Here is a 23,657-nt window from a genome sequence, read left to right as displayed (position 1 = left end):
TTATACTCTTCTAGGGGCTTAATAGTACAATTGGGAGATCGGTTTACAATTGGGAGATCGGTTTACATGGGCGATATATCAGGTAATGCACCGATTCACACCATACTTGGCATAGTTGATGGAGTTTGTAGGAAATGTTATTGTGCGAAGTTATAGCTTAATCGGATTAAAATTGCGCCTTATAGGGGCTTAAGAAGCCAAATCGACGGATCGGTTTATGTGGGGGCTATATCCAAATCTGAACCGATATGGTCCATTTGCAATCTCCAATGGTCTACATCAATAAGAAGTATCTTTGTAAAGTTTCAAGTGGCTAGCAATATTCGTTCGATCTTAAACGTAATTTCGCCAGACAGATGAATAGATGGAACGACGGATGGACAGACAGAACGACGGATGGACAGACGGAACGACAAGGCATGGGTATAAAAATAGGCATATTGAGCTAAAATTTTGCTCATATCCCTAGATGTGCTAACTGCCACAAAAATTGATTTCGTGATTTAAGGTTTTCTGGCTCATTAGTGCGCATTTGTTACCCGATTTCGCTAAAAATTTGATAAGTGAGTTGTGTTAGTTTCCTCGGCATTTTTATCTAATGTGGTATAGATCGGGCTATATTAAAATAGGTTTGCCTATATACCGATATCCTGATTTAAGGTCTTTAGCTATTATAAGGTAAATACTCAAGAAGTGAAGACCCAAGATCGGTTTATATGGCAGCTATACTAGGTTATATACCGATTTGCATCATACTAAGCACAGTTGTTGAAACAAAACACCTCATGCGAAATTACAGCCAAATCGGATAAGAATTGCGCCCTCTAAAAGGTAAAGAATTCAAGACCCCAGATTGTTGGAAGTGATACCAAAACACCGCGTTCAAAATTTCAGTCAAGTCGGACGAGAATTTCGCCCTCTAGAGGGTCAAGAAGTCAATACCCAAGATCGGTTTAAATGGCAGCTATATCGAAACATGGACCGATTTGGCCCATTTACAATCCCAACCGACTAACACCAATAAAACGTATCGGAAGTTAGCGTGCTTTCGCCAGACAGACGGACGGACGGACATGGCTAGATCGACTAAAAATGTCATGACGATCAAGAATATATATACTTTATGGGGTCTTAGACGAATATTTCGAGGAGTTGCAAACAGAATGACGAAATTAGTATACCCCCATCTTATGGTGGAGGGCATAAAAAATATTTTGTATGCCCATTCATCAGTTGTTATGAATAATAGTTCAGATTAATCCATCTATTTAAATTGTTTATTTAAGGAGAAGTTCCAAACCTCAAGCGATAATGTAGCTTAGGTATATAAGATGACTATACTTTTTCATACACCTTAGCTAATTTCAGGCCTCTGTGCAATGTATATAAAATACAGTTATTGCATTAGTAAAGTCAGTCAATCTCCTTGAAGACGGGACAAAACATTCCATAGTACTTTAAAATTAATAATTTTCGCAATGCTATTCGTCCTACTGCTGATGTCATTAATGATGGCATTCATACCAACTGAAGCTTCTCCCAAGGAATGGGACATTTTTAAACTGAAGCATCAAAAGTCCTATAACAGTGCAAAGGAAGAAATTTTTCGTATGAAAATTTTCAATGAAAATCATAAAAAAGTTAATAAACACAATAAACTGTATTCGGAGGGTAAAGTTTCGTTCAAACAAGCCATACATCAATTCTTCGATATGACTCAGCCGGAATATATGAACCTAATGAGTTGCTACAATAAATCTTTGGAAAACAATTTCAAATTCAAAACCTTTAAATCATCCAGCTTATATACAAATGAGTTGGAAGAGAGCATTGATTGGCGTGAGAAGGGAGCTGTGACACCGGTAAAAGACCAAAATCGCTGTGGTTCCTGTTGGGCATTCTCGGCCACGGGTTCATTGGAAGGTCAATATTTTCACAAAACGGATCAACTGATATCGTTGAGTGAGCAAAACTTGATCGATTGCTCTTCCGAAAATAATGGTTGCAATGGTGGATCATATAATCGTGCTTTCCAGTACATCCAAGACAATGGAGGCATTGATACGGAAGATTCATATCCTTATGAGGCTGAAGATGCCTAATGCAAATTTAGTGAGGATTATGTTGGAGCTACTGTCAAAGGAATCATTAAAATACCTTCCGAGGATGAGGAAGCCTTAAGAATAGCAGTGGCCACTGTTGGTCCCATTTCTGTATCCATTGATGCTTCTTTAGATTCGTTCAAATCGTATAGTGAAGGTGTTTACGATGATCTCGATTGTGATGCAGACAATAGACATCATGCAGTTTTGGTTGTTGGTTATGGCAGAGATAATCAGAGCGGATTAGATTACTGGCTGGTCAAAAACTCTTGGGGTTCTGGGTGGGGTGATGGTGGGTACATAAAAATAGCTCGTAATCAAGGCAATTTATGCGGCATAGCCAGCCAAGCCACCTATCCTGAAGTCTAAAGACACTTTTTTAATATTTGGAACTTTAAACAACTATATTTTGTTAAACATTTTGTAGAAATATATATAAATAAATAAAAAAAAAAACAAGTAAAAGCGTGCAAAGTTCGGCCGGCCCAATCTTATATACCCTTTACTATGGATCGCATTTGTCGAGTTCTTTTCCCAGCATCTCTTAGGCAAAAAAAGGATACAAGAAAAGATTTGCTCTGCTATAAGAGCGATATCAAGATATGGCCCGGTTCGAACCACAATTAAATTATATGTTGGAGACCTGTGTAAAATCTCAGAAAATTCGAATAAGAATGGCGGCCTTTGGGTGCTCAAGGAGTAAAATAGAGAGATCGATTTATATGGGAGCTGTATCAGGCTATTGACCGATTCAGACCCTAATAAACACGTATGTTGATGGTCATAAGAGGATCCGTCATACAAAATTTCAGGCAAATCGGATGATAATTGCGCCCTCTAGAAGCTCAAGAAGTCAAGTTCCCAGATCGGTTTATATGACAGTTATATCAGGTTATGAACCGATTTGAACCATACTTGACGCAGTTGTTGGATATCATAACAAAATACTTCGTGCAAAAATGCATTAAAATCGGATAAGAATTGCGCCCTCTAGAGTCTCAAGAAGTCAAGACCCAAGATCGGTTTATATGGCAGCTATATCAAAACATGAACTGATATGGCCCATTTACAATCCCAACCGACCTACACTAGTAAGAAGTATTTGTGCAAAATTTCAAATGGCTAGCTTTACTGCTTCGAAAAATTTAGCGAGCTTTCGACAGAAAGACGGACGGACGGACATGGCTAGATCAACATTAAATATTACGACGATCAAGAATATATTTTCTTTATGGGGTCTCTGACGAATATTTCTAGTAGTTACAAACAGAATGACGAAATTAGTATGCCCCCATCCTATGGTGGAGGGTATAAAAATACAAAACAAAATCAATTTGTTCATATAATTTTTTTTTTGTAGCCACCGTAGCGCAGACGCTAGTATGTCATCTTATGACGCAGGATACCTGGATGCGAGTTCTGGGGTGAACATCAGAGTTCTGGGGTGAACATCATTAGGAAAATGCTGGCGATATTTGTAAGGTACTATGTCATATAAAAACTTCTCCCCATTTTTTCCATTTCTCGGGTTCTTGGGAATATCCGATAATTTTTGCTCTTATTTTCCATAAACATAAAAACTTAATGGATGAGGAAATTTTCGTATTTACCCTTAAGAGAAATGTTTTGACATCAAATGTTATATTAACTCAAAATAGGCTAAAGAAAATAGATAAAAAAGCTTACTAGGCTGACCTACAAGAAATTTAGGACACATAATGAACACTCCGAGAAATTTGTTTGTAAAAATAGCACAAATGTTTGCTATAACAGAAGGAAGTCTGCTGAAAATGGAACGGGAACTCCTATAAGAATTGCGCCCTCTAGAGGCTCAAAAAATAAAAACAGGAGAACGGTTTATATGGAAGCTATATCAGGTTATGAGCCGATTTAGGCTATACTTGGCACATATGTTTAGAGTTGTAGAAAAAGTCGCTGTGTAACATTTCAACCAAATCGGATAAGAATTACGCCCTCTAGAGGATCAAGAGGTTAAATCGGGAAAAAGGTTTATATGGTAGATTTATCAAGTTTAGGCGCCTCGGTAGCCGAGTTGGTTGGAAGCTATAACTAAATATGCTACAACATGTCCCATTTACAATCACAACCGTAGGTCTAGGCCCTAGCTTTACATCAGACAGACAGATGGACTTGGCTAGATCAAGATCAAGAATATCTACAATCAAGAATGTTACAAAAGGAATGAAGGTACTAGTAGTTCCCCAGGTGTATGCTCTCTTCCAATCCTTTTTAACCTCTATCTCTGCATGCTCTTACACCACCTACTGGTTTCGAAATAGGCTTTTTTTCTATCGCGGCGAGGGGCAATCGACAATCGAACGAGTAGTCTCCCATAAAATCATCACCGACACTGTTGCTGGCGGTGACCCTCGACAACCTCGTCAATTGCGATCTGCGACATTACAAGGAAGAAGAACAAGGCCCTCAAATCATTGGCCGGCAGCATTGGGCCACAGAAGTGAGCGAGGCAAAGTAGATAAACCTTCACCCAAAAAATAATTCATTAACCATAATCGAAATTTTCGACAAGTAAGCGTATCTTATGAAAAACTTTGTTTACGATTAAATTTTAAGAATACAAAGGATGGATATATGGCTATCGCTCAAAATATTGTAAACTATATAGGCGCTATAGAAATTTTTCTTTCCTCCAACTTCAGAACTTAAGTTTGAAAATGTATCACTTTCCGAGATTGCATCTTCAAAAGACCGCCATTATCCAAATACAGACTGGTATAACGACGTCCCTGTTCTATACGAACCAGATCGGTCTAGATTTTGATATAACTGCCACATATTACGATCTCTTGATTTAAGGTCTTGGGGCCCATCAAAGGTGAATTTATTAACCGAGTTGCGTTAGGCCCCTCAATATTCGAACCGAATATTGTTTAGATCGATCTATATTTCCATATAACTGCCCTATAGACCGTTTTCAGTTTAAGGTATTGGGCCCATAACAGGCGAATTTATTATCCTATTTCGCTAAATAGCGGAATAGCGAGTTGTGTTTGTCTTCTCAACATTTCTGCTCATTACAGCCCGGATCGGTCAAGATTTGGATGTAGCTGCTATATATACCGATCTACCGATATAAGGTTTAAGGGGCATTAAATGTGAGTTTATTAGCACAACCGAAATGTAGCACAATGAGTTCTGATAGGCCCCTTAACATTCGCACAGTATGGTCAAGATCGGGCTATATTTGAATACATTTGTCATATATACCGATCTAAGATCTTGGGACAATAAAAGCACGTTTATTACGCGATTATGCTGAAATCTGACATAGTGGGCTGTGTTAGGCTTTTCGACTTTAGTGTTTAGTACTGTTCATATTGGTCTTTATTTGTATATAGCTGTCATATACAAATACCGAGTTCTTAGGCCCATAAAAGGTGCATTTTTTATACCCACCACCAAAGGATGGGGGTATATTCCTTTTGTCATTCCATTTGCAACACATCGAAATATCCGTTTCCGACCCTATAAAGTATATATATTTTTGATCAGCGTAAAATTCTAAGACGTTCTATCCATGTCCGTCTGTCCGACCGTCGATCTGTCCGTCTGTCTGCTAAAATCACGCTACAGTCTTTAAAATTAAAGATATTGAGCTGAAACTTTGCACAGATTCTTTTTTCATCAATAAGAAGCTTAAGTTCGAAGATGGGCTATGTCGGACTATATCTTGATATAGCCCCCATATAGACCGATCTGCCGATTTAGGATCTTAGGTTCATAAAAGCCACATTTATTATCCGATTTTGCTGAAATTTGGGAAAGTGAGTTGTGTTAGACCCTTTGACATCCTCCTTTTATTTGGCTCAGATCGGTCCAGATTTAGATATAGCTGCCATATAGATCGATCTCTAGATTTAAGGTTTTGGGCCCATAAAAGGCCCATTTATTGTCCGATGTCATGGAAATTTGGGGCAATGAGTTGTGTTAGGCCACTCGACATCTTTTTGCATTATGGTTCAGTTCGGTTCAGATTTGGATATAGCCGTCATATAGACAGATCTCTCGATTTAAGGTCTTGGGCTCATAAAAACCGCATTTATTGTTCGATTTCGGTGTTAGGCCCTCTACATTATTTTTCAATTTGGCCCAGATCGATTCAGATTTGGATATAGCAGCCATATAGACCGATCTCTCGGTTTAAGGTTTTGGGCCCATAAAAGGCGCATTTATTGTCCGATTGCGCCGAAATTTGGGACAGTGAGTTATTTCAGGGCTTTCAACATCTTTCTTCAATTTGACCCAGATCGGTTCAGATTTGGATATAGATGTCATAGAGACCGATCTCTTGATTTAAAGTCTTGGCCCCATAAAGGCACATTTATAACCCGATTTCGCTAAAATTTGGCACAGTGACATCTTTCGACATCTGTGTCGTATATGGTTCAGATCGGTCTATTTTTAGATATGGCTACGAAATAGACCAATATTTAGTTCTGCAAAATTGAACAATGATTTGTACTTATTAGACCACTTAATATCTGTGTCGAATTTGCTCCAAATTGGACCATATTTCGATAATATGCATTAATGCATAAATTATGAATTTTTCACCGGATTATGACGAAAGGTGATGTAAACCACCCATGTTGGTGGGCACCCAAAATTCGGCTTGGCCGAACTTAATGCCTTTTTACATGTTACCCACTAGTTTAGTACAATGAGTAGTGTTGGACACGTAAATTGCTTTTCTGAACGTGGTGTAGACCGTACTATATTTAGAAATATCTGCTATAGGTTCATAAATGATGTAGTTTTCACCGTATTATGACGAAGAGTGGTTAATATTTATCCGAGGTGGTGGGTATCAAAAGCGCGGCCTGGCTGAACCTGTTTTGTTAATAAAAACTGATTTTTGACTATGGTTTTATTTTTTTTTTTTGTTTTTGGAGAATCCCGACTAATCCCGAATTATATTATTGAGTTTCCCGGCATCCTGCTTTGAGGACGTGGCAAGACTATGTTTAACAACGGTAGGTCGATCAGACTGACGGACATGGTTCACGATGGTGCCGATGAGATAATCTTTATATAATTAGCGATACGCGCCACCAATGTTGTGATATATGTCTTGCTTTGTCTGAGAAACTGAATATATATTTTCTTCAAAACTCATTTTAAAAAAATCTATCCTTTGCATGTTACATTCGGTTGATCATTAACTCAACTCAACGACACGAATATTATAACTCGACTCAACGACACGAATATTACAACTTATTAATTTCTATTTTCTTCCTTACGTTAACTGCCAACTATTTTGTTTTGATTGTTAATGTCAAAATCACATTCCGATAATAAAATAATGGCGTACTCACCCTTGGCTCTGAAATCAACTGAAACATGCTATCATATAGTCGAAGTGATTTGGAAAATCGTACCTTGAGTTCTTATCAAATCTGGCCACTTTAAGGTAAATAACATAAAGTCATTACAATATGAAGAAATGGGAGTGATAAAACAGTAAAAAACAAAGAAGGTACATAAAATCAATACCTTCCATAACTAGTCTGGAGACCTGCAATCGGTATCCAAGTTATACAACTTTGCAGATAACGATCATTTACAATACCAGAAATATACCATGAGGAGCGGTATAAACTTCAGGCAATGTCCATTTCCAGAACAGTTGTCAAATTGTCATCTAAACGAAATGAAGTCTTTTTTGGTCCCCTCCGCTGTGATTGGGGTGGTCTTGGCCATCGCTGTCTGCCGAACGCAGGCCTTGCGTTTACACGGCGAACCGTATCCCGGCGTGGCTAATGTCGAAAAGAAGGTGCTGCATAGTAAATTTGGTTCACGCATTGTGGGCGGTGAAATAGCTCCCGAGGCATATGCACCATGGCAAGTGTCGTTGCAGAATATATACGGTGGTCATTTTTGTGGTGGCGCCATCATAGCCGATCGATATGTCATAACTGCCGCCAGTTGTGTGGCTGGTTTACAGAAAAACCAGATTCAAGTTGTTACCAGCACCAACGATTGGATGGGCTTGGCTTGGATGTATGAGGTTAGCGAGATTATTGTCCATTGCAATTTCGACAAGCCCATGTACCACAACGATATTGCCCTTCTCAAGTTGGCCACATTGATTGCCTACGATGAGAAGACCCAAAATATAACAATTGCCGAATTGGATGAACTGGAGGATGGTGAAACGCTGACCATGACTGGCTGGGGATATGAGGCTGTGGGTGAATACTATCCCAACGATTTGAAGAAATTGAGTGGAACCCTGATCAGCAATGAGGAGTGTAAACGTGTGTATGCCCAATATGCCGATGATGTGGACGAAGGTCATTTGTGTGTCAAGCAACCTGCCGGAAGTGGTGCTTGCCATGGCGACACCGGAGGTCCTTTGCTTAACTCCAAGGGTCAATTGGTCGGTGTTGGCAATTGGGGTGTGCCTTGTGCTCATGGTTTCCCCGACGTCTTTGCTAGACTGTCGTTCTACAACGATTGGATTCGCACCAGCATAAAGGGTTGTGCCAACGTTCCATAGGATATTAATTAACATGAGTATATGTGTATGTCGATTAAAGTTGGTTCTTAGAAAATGTAGCTGTTGTTTGTAATGAAGGGAATTCTCTGTGATCAAATAAATATTTCTTAAAATAGGAGTTCTAATTGGAAGGCACACTACGTGCTGCTGATAATAGGTGAGTATGATTAAAAGAAATTTTGGATTATGGAAAGAACATGTCGACAGGTCGACAATCGCCCACAATTATGCTTTTGGAGGATCAAGGATTCATATCGTAAACTCATAGAAATTTGTTAGTAAACATATTAAAAAGTTTCCTGTAACAACAAAAAGTCTGGTGAAAGTGGGACAGCAGTAATTATTTTCAAAACCGGCTAAAATTTTTGATGTTCTCAGACAGCAAAATGATGATTTTAGTATCAAAATATCGAAAATACTTTATAAACTTTTATAAGACATTTTATTTTTTAGTGTTGAATAGTATTTAACCAAAAAAAACTTTTAATGTTTTTGTTGCAGCCACATTTGCATGTGGAGGTTGCCATTCTCATCAAGCTCCTATAGCCGAGCAAGTTCTTTCCGGTTTATAAGACCGATCGCAGCGGAAACATAATGACCATTGGTTATTTAAATGCGCCAATATCTTGCCGGAAGTATTGAGCATCATAGGCACTCAGTATTTAAGGAAGAGTCGGTGCCGACCGTCTACTCTCTGAGGGTCTACAATCGATACCGTTGGTTGCCCTCGACTAAAGTTGCAGTTACCCCCTATGAAGCATTCCACTATCTGTAATGCCCACCGTAGCTCCCAGCTAAGTGTCTCTTGAAATCGAAGAACAACATAAAGATTAAAGCTCAAAGTTACAGCCTGTGTGTGGTGCTCATAGTTATCCTGTGCCGGGAACAAGTTAATAATTTTTAATGATTTTAAATAAGCACAGAAAAAATGTCGACTAAAATCGCTTTTAAACAAAAAATTTTCGCCTTTAATAGCCAAACATTTACATTATTGTATTGGAAATGTCATAACGATCATTTAGATGTCCAAACATTTGAATGTGTTTCGTTCAAAGGTAAAATTTGTTTAATATAAAAACTTATTTTTCTGGGTGTAGTTGGGGTTTTGGTGTAGTTGGGTGGGTAAATGCTGCTGTCGAAATGGTGCAGGAAGTAATATTATTTGGAATGAGATCGTTCATTCCGACTAAGAATTTATCGGTTAAATCAAAAGATAAAATTTGGTTTAACCGGGCATGCAGAGATGCTGTCAGATCGAAAGAGGATGTATTCAGGACTTGGCGTCTGAAAAAAATGCCAATACCGAAATGCTGCGCAAACAGGCAATAACTTCGTGTGCCAGAGTAATTAGACACGAAAAGTTTCTTTACGAACAGCGTCATCGTGCCATAGTAATTGCTTCTCCGAGGGGAAGCAGGAGCTTTTGGTCATTCGTAAAAAGAGTAAAGGGCAACCCATCGGCAATCCCAACTCTTGTTAAGGATGAACAGGTATTCACTGACCCGGTTGATAAGGCTAATCTACTGGCTGAAAATTCTTCCTTGCCGTTTAGTAATCAACAACTACCCGTGATTGATAGTGTACCTAGTTCGATGCTTCAGATATTTTTTCGAACACGTAACTCCACGTGTTCGAAAGAATATCTGAGGCCTTGCGGAGGGTCCTTGCGGATCTCGACGTTAATAAATCCCCGGACCCGGACGGTATATCAACACTTGTTCTTTGTAAGTGTTCTTCGACGCTTGCTCGTCCGCTACGCAACCTTTTCAACCTTGCTTACCGTGTGGGAGTTTTCCCGGCGCGTTGGAAGGTTGCGAACGTCCAGCCCATCCCCAAAAAAGGTGGGGCGAACAACCCTGCGAATTACCGGCCAATTGCGATACGCTCTGCGCTCTCCAAGGTTATGGAGAGTATGGTTAACCATCATCTTGTCAAATACTTAGAGTCCAATGGCCTTCTTAGCGACAGACAGTATGGGTTTCGTAGCAATTGCTCTAAGGGAGACTCAATGGCACTTTTGTGCCATTAAGTCTCCACCAGTTTGGTGAGAGTAAGGTCGTGGTTCTGGATATCTCCAAGGCATTCGATATGGTCTGGCACAGTGCACTTTTATCAAAGCTTGTCGCTTTTGGAGTCGGTAATAACTTCGTACGATTTATATCGAGCTTTCTCAGAGAGTTGTTGTAGATGGGTCTCATCAGATGAGTAAACATTGACCGCAGGTGTGCCACAAGGCTCTGCCCTTTCCTCTTCCATTTTTCTTATTTTCATTGACGATCTATTGGGTTAAACTTCGAATCGAGTCTACTCATTTGCCGATGACAGTAGTCTGTGTCATTCATATTCATTCGACCATAGGCCCAGTCCTCAAGAAATTGTGGACAGGAGGCTTATTATGGATGAGACGATCTCCCAGTATTTGTTGGCCATTTCCGCGTGGGGTAGAATGAACAGAGTAGACTTTAACGCACAGAAGACGCAGTGCTGTTTCTTGCCTCACCAGCGATTCACTAAGCCACTTCAATCGTCGATATCTATCGACGGTATAGGCATGAAAATACAATGTGATGTCCGCTGGTCACAACACGTATTCGAAGTGTCAAAAGAAGCATTCAAGTGTTTGGACTTTATTAAGCTGTGCAAGAAATATTTCACCTCTTCTGATTTTCTCAATATCTATACTACCTACATCAGGCCGATGGAATATAACTCTCATATATGGGCAGGAGCTGCAAAATCATCCTTGGAGCTACTTAACAGGGTTCAACGGAGAGCGATGGTGCTGATTGGGGATAGTAGGGTATCCATCTCTGTTGCTTCTCTGGAACATCGTCGGAATGTGGGTAGCGTTCTATTGCTCTATCATTATTTTCATGGCGTGTGTTCCATGGATATTCGTCTTCTTATCCCTGACGTTAGGATGTTCACCAGTAATACAAGACTTACTATGAACTCACGCCCGTTTGTAATTGATTGCCCAGTCAACCGAATCATGCATTACCGAAAAAATTCATTTTTCGCCTGAACCATTCGTATGTGGAATCGACTTCCGGCTAATGTCTTTCCCACCGACATTGACGTTCAGAAATTTAAGACTAATATAAATAAACACTACTCCCTCTTTCCCCCACTCCAACCCTTCACTTTTCTAATTGCCAACGCAATGTACTGCATATATAGAGGACATCCCCTGCGTGTTGGTTACGTGAAAAAAATATCGGTCCCCATTAGAACGATCTCCCAATTTAGGGTATTAGATACAAAAGAGCTGCATTTATTGCCCGAATAGGCTGGATTTGATTTGTGTTAAGATCCTCGACATCCGTGCCCAATATGGTTTAAATTGGACAATATCTAAATATAGCCCCATATAGACCAATCTCCCGATTTAAGGTCTCAGGCCAATAAAAACCACATTTATTGCCCGATTTGGAAGAAATATAACAAAGTCAGCTGTGTTCAGCCTCTCGACGTCCGTGCCAAGTATGGTTTAGATCGGCCCCCATATAGGCAGATCTCCAAATTTTAGGTATTTCACCCATAAAAAGCATAATTACATCCCAGATTTTGCTGAAATTAAGTAAAGTAATTTCATTTACTAATTTGTTACTAATTTCAGACGAAAAAAAAACTAACTAAAAATTTAATTTTTCCTTGATTTAATCAAAATTTAACCAAATTAGATGGAAATTGGATAACTTATTTGGTATAAGTGTTTTACTTTATTTTACTCTTACCATTTTTCAGAGTGTACAATTCCATAATTTGTATACCCTCCACCAAAGGATGGAGGTATACTCACTTCGTCATTCGAAATATTGATCGTAAGACCCCATAAAGTATATAAATTTTTGATCGCCATAACATTTTAAATCGACGTAGCCATGTCCGTCCGTCCGCCCATTCATCTGTCTCTCGAAAGCACGATATCTTTTGAAGGATTAAAGCTAGGTGCTTGAAATTTTGCACAAATACTTCCTATTAGTTTAGGTCGGCTGGGATTGTAAATGGGCCATATTGGTCGATGTAATGCTTTTCCGATTTTGTTGAAATTTTGGACAACAACTTCTCCAATAGCATCCAATATACGTGCATCAGTAATTTTCTTTAATTATTTATATTTTCTTAACCAAAATACTATATGTCATGCAGAACTTTGGGAATTAGTTCTGCCTATTAGTGAAAAATCACTTTTTTTTTTTTAATTTTAAATTTCACAAAATTAATGAAAGAAATTAGAATTTTTGTTTAATACATCTTAAACAAAATAAAATTTCGATTTGTAAAAAAATTTCATTTGAATTGATGAACATTTGTCCCCGGAAGGAGGATGGATTGAAAAGGGCAAAATCTTTCAACTACTGACCAGTGGTACACTTACCCTATATGTAGGAAAAACCTACCAAAAATTGAGATCAGCGTACCAAGAGAATAAAAACCTAACAATTTTGGCAGGAACTTAGCATATATATCATAAAGCTAAAGTTGTCTAGGTCAACACTCTCTGATTTTGGCATATTGCATAAAGCTAAAATTGTCTAGGTCAACACTCTCTGATATAGAAAACGATCATCTTGCAGTCATTTTTTAAATATACACCAATGAAATCAGTAGAAATACAATTTTAAAGTTCAGAGTATCTATGTCAAATGAATCAAGATTTCACATTGAAAAATTTGTCTGGACTTTGTTCGGTTGACTTTACAAAAAGCGTCTACCAAGAAATCAAAACAAATCAATATGGATTCCCTGAAAGTATAAGCACATTAATAACTACTATATATACCTGCAATGACTAATGTATTGACAACTCTTCAAAAAAAATTGTCTAGGAACAAATAGTCCATTGATATCTTATCTGGTTCATTCGGAAGAAGTTATTCTGACTGCCACAGTATGCCAATAATTGTTGAATAGGTTTCTATTAAAGGCTTCCGTAACTTTTTAAATACCATGATCACCCACATGGAAAAAACCACCGTCTTATCTTCAACCGCCTATAGTTCACAGTCATTTTCGGGGGTATTATCGTAAATGTCCCATAAAAACACCTCACCGCACTGTAATATGTGTTAACTATAAAATAAAAGTTAATCAAAGAAATGCAAACATTAGCATTTTAACTTTCCCAGAGAAAGGAATGAAAGAAGAAACAAGAAGTATATCTAGAAGTTTAAAAAAAATGAAGTTTATATTAAGTGTTGTATTGGCCTTGGCCATTTTTGGATCGTTAACACAAGGTCGTGGAATATCGCAGCAACAGTTGAAGGGTATAAGCCAACATTTAAAAGATGTTCGTGTTATTGGAGGCTCAGATGTGGCAGAAGGTGCCTTACCCTATCAGGTCTCCATACAGAATACCTTTGGTGAACATGTCTGTGGTGGTTCGATAATAGCCCCCCTATGGGTATTGACGGCTGCCCATTGCTTGGAATGGCCCAAACAATATCTGAAAGTCGTTACCGGTACCGTCAATTGGACTAAGCCAGATGCTGAATACGCTGTGGATGATTTGAAAATCCATTGTCTACACAATAAGCCCATGTATCACAATGACATTGCCTTGATACGTCTCTCCAAGCCCATTGTCTACAATCAACGTACACAACCTGTGAATTTAGCCACCAGCAACAGCCTCAATGATGGTGATAAACTAACACTCTCTGGTTGGGGCAGCATTAAGGTGTGGGGACGTACTCCCGACATTTTGCAAAGTGCCGAATTAAGTTACATGGATCATGCCAAATGTGAAGCTGGTGTCCGCAATTCCGAATGGTTGGGTGCAGGCCACATTTGTACTGATACCAAATCTGGTCAAGGTTCCTGTCATGGTGATTCAGGTGGTCCCTTATACAATGTGGCCAAAAACGAATTGGTCGGCATTGTTAATTGGGGTGAAGCTTGTGCGGTGGGATATCCTGATGTCTTTGCCAGTGTTGCCTACTATCATGACTGGATAATGACAAACATGAATGGTGGTGCACAATGTTAATGGAAGTGTGGTAGAGGGTGAATAAAGCCATGTCGAACAAATTTTTAAAGGTGTAAAAGCCAAAAATGGACAATTTTATTTTTAACGAAATGTAGTATTATTTTAATAAAGAAGCATATATGAAAAAAAATGAAAACAAAATATATTCTTGTGTGTATTTTTATCAATCATATGAGCTGGAATAACTAAAGTTTTAAAATTAATTTTAAAGATAACAATGTACCCTCTTTTAGAAAAGGTATATGGCATTAAACATAATACGATTTCGATATTATTTGGAATGAAATAAAAATGTTGACCGGCTATCCAATGTATTGTACAATGTGTTCTTTACCAGAGAATTCCACCTAGAAAATGTGGCATTCGTCTCACATAAGAAAATAGATGTACATCCATATTCTGCAAATGCAAATTTGCCCATGAACATATTCCATTAAGGAATAGGGGCAAACTTCTTACATATCAATGAGTGCTGTCCCAATGAAGTTTATGCTCAATGATAAGGGACCTCCTATTTATAGCCGAGTCCGATAACGGCACGCCGCAGTGCGACACCTCTTTGGAGAGAAGTTTTTAAATGGCATAGTACCTCATAAATGTCGCAAGCATTAGAGGGTGATAACCACCGCTTAAAACAATTTATTTCCTGTCAGCCTATGACGCCGAACTTCTGGGCTACGGTCGGCTACTATCCATATCCTGTTCATCTTAAATTTTATATATAAGATTCAACTTGTTGTGGTTTGTTTGTTTGTAAAGACTCAGACCATTAAAAAATCATTGGTTATCTCTTGATAGTGTAATACATTCATCGTAACTGTTAATCCACACTCATTTTCATAAATGTAGGGTCCAATGACCCTGCCGAACCATAAACCACACCAAACTGCCACATGTTGAGGATAGAGAGGTTTCTCGTCATTCCGAGTTACGTTCGAAAGAGTAAAACTAGGCGGCTGAAATTTTGCCCCAGTATTTCTAACTATTGTTGGTCGCTTGGGATTTTTTTATGGTCCAAATTGGTCCACGTTTAGATCAAGCTGCTATATACACCAATCTCCGAATGAGATTTGCACCCCACAAGAGGGTGCAATTCTTACCCGATTTGGTTGAAAATTGGCACCAAGACTGTCCTATGACCTCCTACAAATGTGCAAAGTATGGTCCGAATCTGTCTTCAACCAGATATTGCTCCCATATAAACCGATCTCCCGAATATACCTCTTGAGCCTCTATAGGTCGGATTTGAAATAACACCTCTTGTTAGGAAACCCGTTATGTTCCGTATAAGTTCAAAAGCGGCTGAACCGATATTGCTTTAAAGTTTAGCCGCTCGGTGTAAGCTACTAAGCTTTCATTACCCGAAAGGGGGAAGGAAGGGGGTAGAACCTACGCCCTTATCTTTATTTGGAAAAAAGGTGCACCGATGTAATCAAATTATTTTGTTACAATTTTAAAGTAACCTAAAAACACGAATTTGTTGTCTAAGGCTAAGGGTTAATGCCCCACCCAAATGGACATGTTAACCGATTGATACAATATGGATATCAAAAAAAGGTATTTGAAAGTAGAGTACAAATCTGATATAAAACTTTCGCTCCAAATGACAAGTGAGCCATTCCACCCACAAAATTATGCCCAAAATGGACATGTTGGCGATGGGAAAACCATCAGGAGAAACCATGGAAATAATATGGCATTCAAACGTAAAGTTTTTAACAGGAGAGTATAGGTCTAGAATAAAAGAAATAAAAAGGCATTAAGTTCGGCCGGGCCGAACTTTGGATACCCACCAAATTGGGCATATATGTAAACCCCCTTTCGTCACAATTCTATGAAAATTGGATAACTTATGCACCCCAATTCGGCACGCACATTGAGTGGTCTTATAAATATAAGTCACTGTTGAATTTTGTGTTTAAAATTTCAACAAATTCGGGTAATAAATAAAGATTTTGTGAGCTTCAGACCCTTAACCAGCATATCGGTCTACATGACAGCTATGTCTAAATACAGTCCCATTTTTACCATATTTGGGTCGGATGGCAAGTGGCCTAAACTACTCACAGTTTCAAATTTCAGTAAAATTGGATAAAAAAAATAATGTTTTTATGGGCTTCAGACCCTTTATCGGCAGATCGTTCTATATGGCAGCTATATTTAAATATAGTCCGGTCTGATCCATATTTGGGTCAGATGTCGGGAGGCCTTAAACTACTGATTGTTTAAAATTTCAGCAAAATTGGATGAAAAATTAAGTTTTTATGGGCATTTGACTCTTTATCGGAAAATTGGTCTATATAGCAGCTATATCCACACCACTTCACGCATTCCGTGATCGCCCGGATATCCGCCTGCCGGACCGTCAGGTCAGGCAGTCTAAAATAGATCTCAGTCTCTGGGTTCTCAATATAAACCCCCAGGCCCATGCTGTCCTTTAGCTTTGATCCATCCGTGTAACATGATCTTTCAGATGGCAATACTAGAGTTCTGTCAATCCAAGACTGTGCCGATGACAACAGTGCCTCGCACTCGACTTCAAGGTTCATCTCAGGTATCCGATCGGAAAACTCTTCCCTTCCTTCCAGGTTTCCTATCGTCGCCTCGATTATACCGCGATGGTATGAGCTGCTCCCACACTCAATCCATTCATATCAGTTAAGGTTTGGATACAGCTCCTATATAAAATTATCCTTCCACTTGATTTCTTGAGCCTCTGGAAGCCGCAATTACTATCCAATATGGCAAAAATTTAGCACATAGTTTTTTTTCGTGACTTCCAAAATCAGTGGTTAGTATTATCCAAATCGGTCTATAACCTGATAAAGCTCCCATATAAACCAATCTTTAGATTTGAGATCTAGAGGCACCGGAAACCACAATTGTCATTCGATTTGGTTGAAATTTTGCACATAGTGTTCTGTTATAACTTTCAACATCAGGTGACGGTGGTTTAAATTTAAGTGTTAAATTCAAAATGACAATTTTTTTTTTTTTAATTTTTCTCTTTGAATTTTTTCATCAAAGCGTTTATTTATGGATTGTGCGAAATAAGTATAAAACTTAATGAATTGTGTGAAACTTAACTACAAATAACAAATAAAACTTAGGTACGAGAGAATGGCTGTAGCATTTTCATCGCATAATCAACAAGGACCAGATTGATTTCTCCGATAGATACAACTAAAGGAACGAATTTGGGTCTCAAAAATGATGCTCGCATCTCTGCATCTCATCTCAATTGAAATCAATCATCGTAACAGCTTTTGTAACTAACTAAATAACATATTAAACTAACATTGAAGATCTCCTAGAACTGATTCGATGGTGGCAGATAGCCATTGTTGGAGGCCATCTGTATGGCATTCACCAGCTGTTGCTCATCGAATTGCTGCGATTGCGATTGTTGTTGCGTCACAAAGTCCCCCGCCTGAGGTTCCTGTTGCACTTGCTGTTGCTTGGCCAATTGCTGTTGCTGTTCCTCCTCCTCCTCTTCCTCAGAGGCATCTAAGGAGCCAATGACCGAGGTGCTGGGCGCCACACCCTCATCGGTGATGGTGGTGGATCCACCCAAGCTATCATATTGAGACTGAATTTGATGTTGGGCATTGGCTGCTTCCTCGGGTGTGCGGTATTTAATGAAGAAAACTTCGGGTTTGTTAATGTGCTGAGGAGCCTCTTGTATGGCATCCTGCAAATCGGCAGCCGAAGTTTTTTTGGCCAAAACATAGACCACCGTTTTTTCCTCCTTCAAGGCCTTGGCTAAATTTAAAGCTGCTGCCTTGTTGGTTTGACTGGGGGTCTTAACGAACAGGACATTGTAGTGTTTGCGTGGTTGTTGTTGCAATTGGGACAATTCTTCATCAATTTCAGCTTGTGTTTCTTCGGGAGCCGAGTGGATGAAAAAGTTTTTGGTAACAATTGGTTTTTTGGCAATGCGTTGACGTGGACGGAAGCGACGGCTGGTTCTTCCGGCCACAGCAGGTTGGAAACTGAAATTGGTGGGGAAATCAGCAGGCATGGGGAATCGCATAATAATGGGTTGTGGTTGTTGCTGTTGTGGTACTATATAGCGCTGGGTCTGTGGGAACTGTTGGAAGTTGTTCTGTTGTTGTTGTTGTTGTTGTTGTGCAGGCAAATACTGAGAATTTGGTTTAAGAAATGAGCTGGGTATGATGTTATTCTGTTGACCAAAATAATTTTGAGGAGAACCATGGACTAAGGCCAGGGTAGATGCTACCAGAATAGTCTAAAATTAGATACAGAAAAGGAAGTAGAGAAAATTTATAAGGATTAATAATTTAATCACAGAAATACACAGAGAATAAAGTAATCATGGAATGTGGACAATACTACGTAAAAAGCGATTTATTTAATAAATCCAAAATATTGTTGTGCTGAGAACTTTTTGTGACACCAAATAAGAAAGGTAGGACAAAACTCGGGCGGTGCCGACTATATAATGCCTAACACTTTTTCACAAAGTGTTATTTAGGCGATGTAAGTATATGGACGCTATCTCTCAGTTGGTTGCCAAAACATTTCGCGCCAAATTTCAGGAAAATCTGTGCACAATTATATCAATTACGGGTCTAGAAATTGGGTACAGCATATATATGGGAGCTATATCTTTCTGCAAACCAATTTTCATAAAATCCGTGTGGATCGGTATACTTATCAATGTGTTTATCTCTCTTCCTGGAAATAAAATCTGTGGATGTGCCTCAAGCTACATGACGCTGTGGTTCTGTCTCTAGTTAGGTCTTCAGGAGCAGGCCCGAAGGTCAACGAATGACATTTAACAATACACACACAATATTTTTAACAATACACAGAACACATGCGTCATAAGCATTCAGGACTTATGCGGCATTTCCCTGTTTAAAATTGTTTTCAACTGTTGTTGTTCTACTTTACTACACACGAGAAACGGATAGAGACAAAATATCAGAAAAACCAAATAGCAGTATCCACGGCAGTGCAGAGTAAAATAATTCACGCGAGACTTTTCGCCACCTTCGTAGCAATGGTTATGTGTGCAAGGATCTGTTGATGAGGTAATTTCCTTTTAGTAATATACTTTCCCAACATAATTTGTTGTCTTTGTTGTTGTTGTAGCAGTGTGATGTACACTGAGACGGCAGGCCTTGTTATTGCTGTACTAATTTGTACATGACCTTTTGTTACTAAATTGAAAGAAATATGGAAAGTATACATTCAGTTGTGATTATAATTATCCACTAAGTCAAACATTTACATTTGTATTTTATTTTTTCTTCTACTTTCCCCTCATGATAAAGCAGCGTTCATTTTCAGCATACAACTGACTTTCCAGCATTCTGCCTGCTGCTTTGAAATTTCAGAACTACTGCTGTAATAGCAGAACTACTGCTATAATAGCAGCAAAATTAACTACTAATATTCAGCAGACAGTGTTTGCTATTTTCAGCAAACTTTTTTCTATGAGCGTGAAATAAACTATTTTATGACAATGTTTCTGTATGGTTTATTTAGACGCTCGCTCACTATAAAAAATTCGTTAAATAATTTCGGCAAAACTTTTTCATATTTGAGTAAACATAAGGTGGCGGAATATGCAAATAGATAATTTTTGAGTTTTATCTCCTTTAGGTTTGTGACTTGGCTAATACAAGTAAATGTATCAACAGTAAATTGGGGCATACTTTCGGGCGCATTTAAAATAATTGAATCATTTAAACTAGATTACCCTACCATAAGTAAAGGGTGATTTTTTTGAGGTTAGGATTTTCATGCATTAGTATTTGACAGATCACGTGGGATTTCAGACATGGTGTCAAAGAGAAAGATGCTCAGTATGCTTTGACATTTCATCATGAATAGACTTACTAACGAGCAACGCTTGCAAATCATTGAATTTTATTACCAAAATCAGTGTTCGGTTCGAAATGTGTTCAAATTTTGACAAATTTTGTTCAGCGATGAGGCTCATTTCTGGTTGAATGGCTACGTAAATAAGCAAAATTGCCGCATTTGGAGTGAAGAGCAACCAGAAGCCGTTCAAGAACTGCCCATGCATCCCGAAAAATGCACTGTTTGGTGTGGTTTGTACGCTGGTGGAATCATTGGACCGTATTTTTTCAAAGATGCTGTTGGACGCAACGTTACGGTGAATGACCACATTTCGAACCGAACACTGATTTTGGTAATAAAATTCAATGATTTGCAAGCGTTGCTCGTTAGTAAGTCTATTCATGATGAAATGTCAAAGCATACTGAGCATCTTTCTCTTTGACACCATGTCTGAAATCCCACGTGATCTGTCAAATACTAATGCATGAAAATCCTAACCTCAAAAAATCACCCTTTATAAGGGGTTAACTTTTTTCGTCAATCATTGTGTAAATTGTAAATTTGCCCATGAACTTGCCATTGCGGAGCAGGAGTAAACTTTTCACAAATCAAATAGTGCAGTTCGATTGCTGAACATTTTTTTTTGATGTTACGGTGGCATACTGGTTTAGTCACTACATTGATTTCTATATCTATGTATCTATCTGTTAATCTGCCTTTAAAAATCTACACTAAGAAAGGACAACTGAAAATTTATCTACTTCTGTGTTAAGCCACCATATAGATGGTCGGGTTGCATTAGCCTCTACGATGTGCAGTTAATCCACTTGTTGATATTACCGACCATTACGATTTTTAGGCTCAATGGTTTATGACTCAAAACGTAATCATGTGCAGCATCGTTTCATTAATGTTCAACACTAGTGTGTTTGCGTCAGAAAAGATGATATCACTATCCAATCAAACATTTTTCAATAGCGTAAATTAGCTTTGAAATGTTGATTTGCTAAAGTCTTAATCATAGTGTTTTTATACCCTCCACCATAGGATGGGGGTATACTAATTTCGTCATTCTGTTTATAACACCTCGACATATGCCTCCAAGACCCCATAACGTATATATATTCTTGATCGTCATGACATTTTAAGTCGATTTAGCCATTTCTGTCCCTCGTTCCGTCCGTCTGTCGAAAGCACGCTAACTCTCGAAGCAGTAAAGCTAGCCGCTTGAATTTTGCACAAATACTTTTTATAAGTGTAGGTCGGATGGGATTGTAAATGGCCAAATCGGACCATGTTTTTATATAGCTGCCATATAAACCGATCTTGGGTCTTGACTTCTTGAGCCTGTAGAGTGAACAATTCTCGTCCGATTTGACTGAAATTTTGCACATGGTGTTTTGGTATCACTTCCAACAACTTTGCTAAATATGGTTCAAATCGGTTCATAACCAGATATAGCCGCCATATAAGCCGATCTTGGGTCTTAATTTCTTGAACCGCTATAGGGCGCAATTCTCATCCGATTTGACTGAAATTTTGCATGAAGTGTTTTGTTATGACTTTCAACAACTAAATTAAGTATGGTGAAAATCGGTGCATAACCTGATATAGCTGCCATATACACCGATCTGGGATCTTGACTTCTTGAGCCTCTAGAAAACACAATTCTCATCCGATTTGGCTGAAATTTTGTACAACAGCTGCTCCCATGACCTTCAACGTGACCTTACGTGTCCAATATGGTCTGAATCGATCTATAGCTTGATACAGCCCCCATATAAACCGATCTCCCGATTTTGCTTCTTGAGCCCCAACAAGGCGCAATTTTTATCCGAATGGACTGAAATGGAACACAATGACTTCTTCAATGTTCAGCATTCAATTGTTTGCCTAAAAAGAGATTTCGCGCAAATAACTCGTCAAATGCGATCTATGGTGGAGGGTATATAAGATTCGGCCCGGCCGAACTTAGCACGCTCTTAATTGTTCACAATCACTTGTTATCGCATGATATCGATAACTATGCACAACAACTTTGCAGTAAAAATCTTAACAGAACACTGCACTTGCACGAAAGTAAAGCAAGACCAATGTTTGGCTCAACTTTTTGCCGATATAAGTATTATGACGTAATATTGTGTAAGGTTAGTAGAAGATCCAAGTTGCTGGCTATGTGATATGGCAAGAATTCGTTGTCTTTATTACATATGCTTGCTCTTGTTTTTGATATAAATATGTAGTTCACTTTAGTCCATTTTTATAGCCAATCCGATCACTCAAATCACTATCACTCAAATGTAGTCCATTTTTAATATCCATTTAGGAGGTTTTAGTCCTTATATCATATTTGTATCTTTAATTCATTATTCACTCATTTTTATGATACGTTTCAAGATATTTATGCTATTTAAAATTTGTACAAGGTTTTTTTCTTCGCACTTTAACGTACCACAAAGATCTTCATGTTTATGCTTAGGCTGAAGTTATTGTCTAGTTAGAAAAGCTGTTGTGGGCTTAAACTGTTGAACTGATGCTAGATGACTGATGACCCATCACCAAGTGACCATCAGTTTATATACTGCCCTTAAAAACCGGGCCACAAAAAACAACAAACGAAAACTCCCAAAAGAAACACAAAGTGGATGGATGAATCAATGAATGAAAAGATCGTCCCCAAAGATCAGCGTAACACATTTTCCACACTCTATTACACGACAAGACGACGAGTGTCCAAAAATGAGCCATTATCTCATCATCTCTGTCTATCTGCTAGCAGCTTATCAAAATTATTGTCTCAACAAATAAAAAAAACCAAACCAAAACGAAAACCACAGCCTTTTAAATGTGATCAAAACTTTTTTTCATTTCGTTGTTGGATTTACAGCCAGCTCAACACTTGGAGTTTTTTCCAAAGGGTTTTCTTCTTCTTCTTGTGGGCAAAGTAAATGAACGTCAACCGCCAGCCTAAGGCCTTTCTAATAAATTCGTTGGGGTTTTTGGAAGAGCAAAAGTTCGGGGATCGTCCGATTCGCTCTGTTTGTTTCATTTTCTGACTGATTTGTAAGCGATTTGTTTAAAGCGTCTTCTTTAAAACAATTAAAATGTAGTCTTTGTAATCATTGATTGAGTGAATTTGAATTTTTTTAACACAAAAACTAAATTTGCATAAAATTTTATTGTTCTC

The 23,657-nt window shown here is 38.5% G+C and overlaps 3 protein-coding genes and 1 pseudogene across 3 annotated transcripts; 3 read left to right on the top strand and 1 right to left on the bottom strand.

Moving 5' to 3' along the window:
* The first annotated feature begins 1,511 nt into the window (after positions 1 to 1,511).
* Positions 1,512 to 2,471, top strand: LOC131994628 (cathepsin L-like; annotated as a pseudogene).
* Positions 2,472 to 7,616: 5,145 nt separating this feature from the next.
* LOC106082226 (chymotrypsin-2) lies at positions 7,617 to 8,737 on the top strand. Its single transcript, XM_013244616.2, has one exon. The coding sequence runs from the start codon at positions 7,729 to 7,731 to the stop codon at positions 8,644 to 8,646; it is 918 nt and encodes a 305-aa protein (XP_013100070.2). The 5' UTR covers positions 7,617 to 7,728; the 3' UTR covers positions 8,647 to 8,737.
* Positions 8,738 to 13,723: 4,986 nt separating this feature from the next.
* LOC106095483 (chymotrypsin-2) lies at positions 13,724 to 14,768 on the top strand. Its single transcript, XM_013262720.2, has one exon. It carries the CDS (start codon positions 13,787 to 13,789, stop codon positions 14,636 to 14,638), a length of 852 nt encoding a protein of 283 aa, XP_013118174.2. The 5' UTR covers positions 13,724 to 13,786; the 3' UTR covers positions 14,639 to 14,768.
* Positions 14,769 to 17,948: 3,180 nt separating this feature from the next.
* On the bottom strand, positions 17,949 to 22,937 carry LOC106082229 (putative uncharacterized protein DDB_G0271606). Its single transcript, XM_013244618.2, has 2 exons — positions 22,923 to 22,937; positions 17,949 to 18,887 (listed from the first exon to the last, which is right to left on the bottom strand). The coding sequence occupies exons 1-2, from the start codon at positions 22,935 to 22,937 to the stop codon at positions 17,949 to 17,951; spliced, it is 954 nt and encodes a 317-aa protein (XP_013100072.2).
* Positions 22,938 to 23,657: the final 720 nt, after the last annotated feature.

This window comes from Stomoxys calcitrans, chromosome 2 (assembly GCF_963082655.1).
Source record: "Stomoxys calcitrans chromosome 2, idStoCalc2.1, whole genome shotgun sequence".
In the NCBI taxonomy this organism is placed as follows: Eukaryota; Metazoa; Arthropoda; class Insecta; order Diptera; family Muscidae; genus Stomoxys; species Stomoxys calcitrans.
This window is presented reverse-complemented; position numbering and strand designations above follow the sequence as displayed.

Bases quoted from the DNA above. Each gene is read 5' to 3' on its own strand.
- LOC106082226 (XM_013244616.2), top strand. From the start codon at position 7,729: ATGAGGAGCGGTATAAACTTCAGGCAATGTCCATTTCCAGAACAGTTG.
- LOC106095483 (XM_013262720.2), top strand. From the start codon at position 13,787: ATGAAAGAAGAAACAAGAAGTATATCTAGAAGTTTAAAAAAAATGAAG.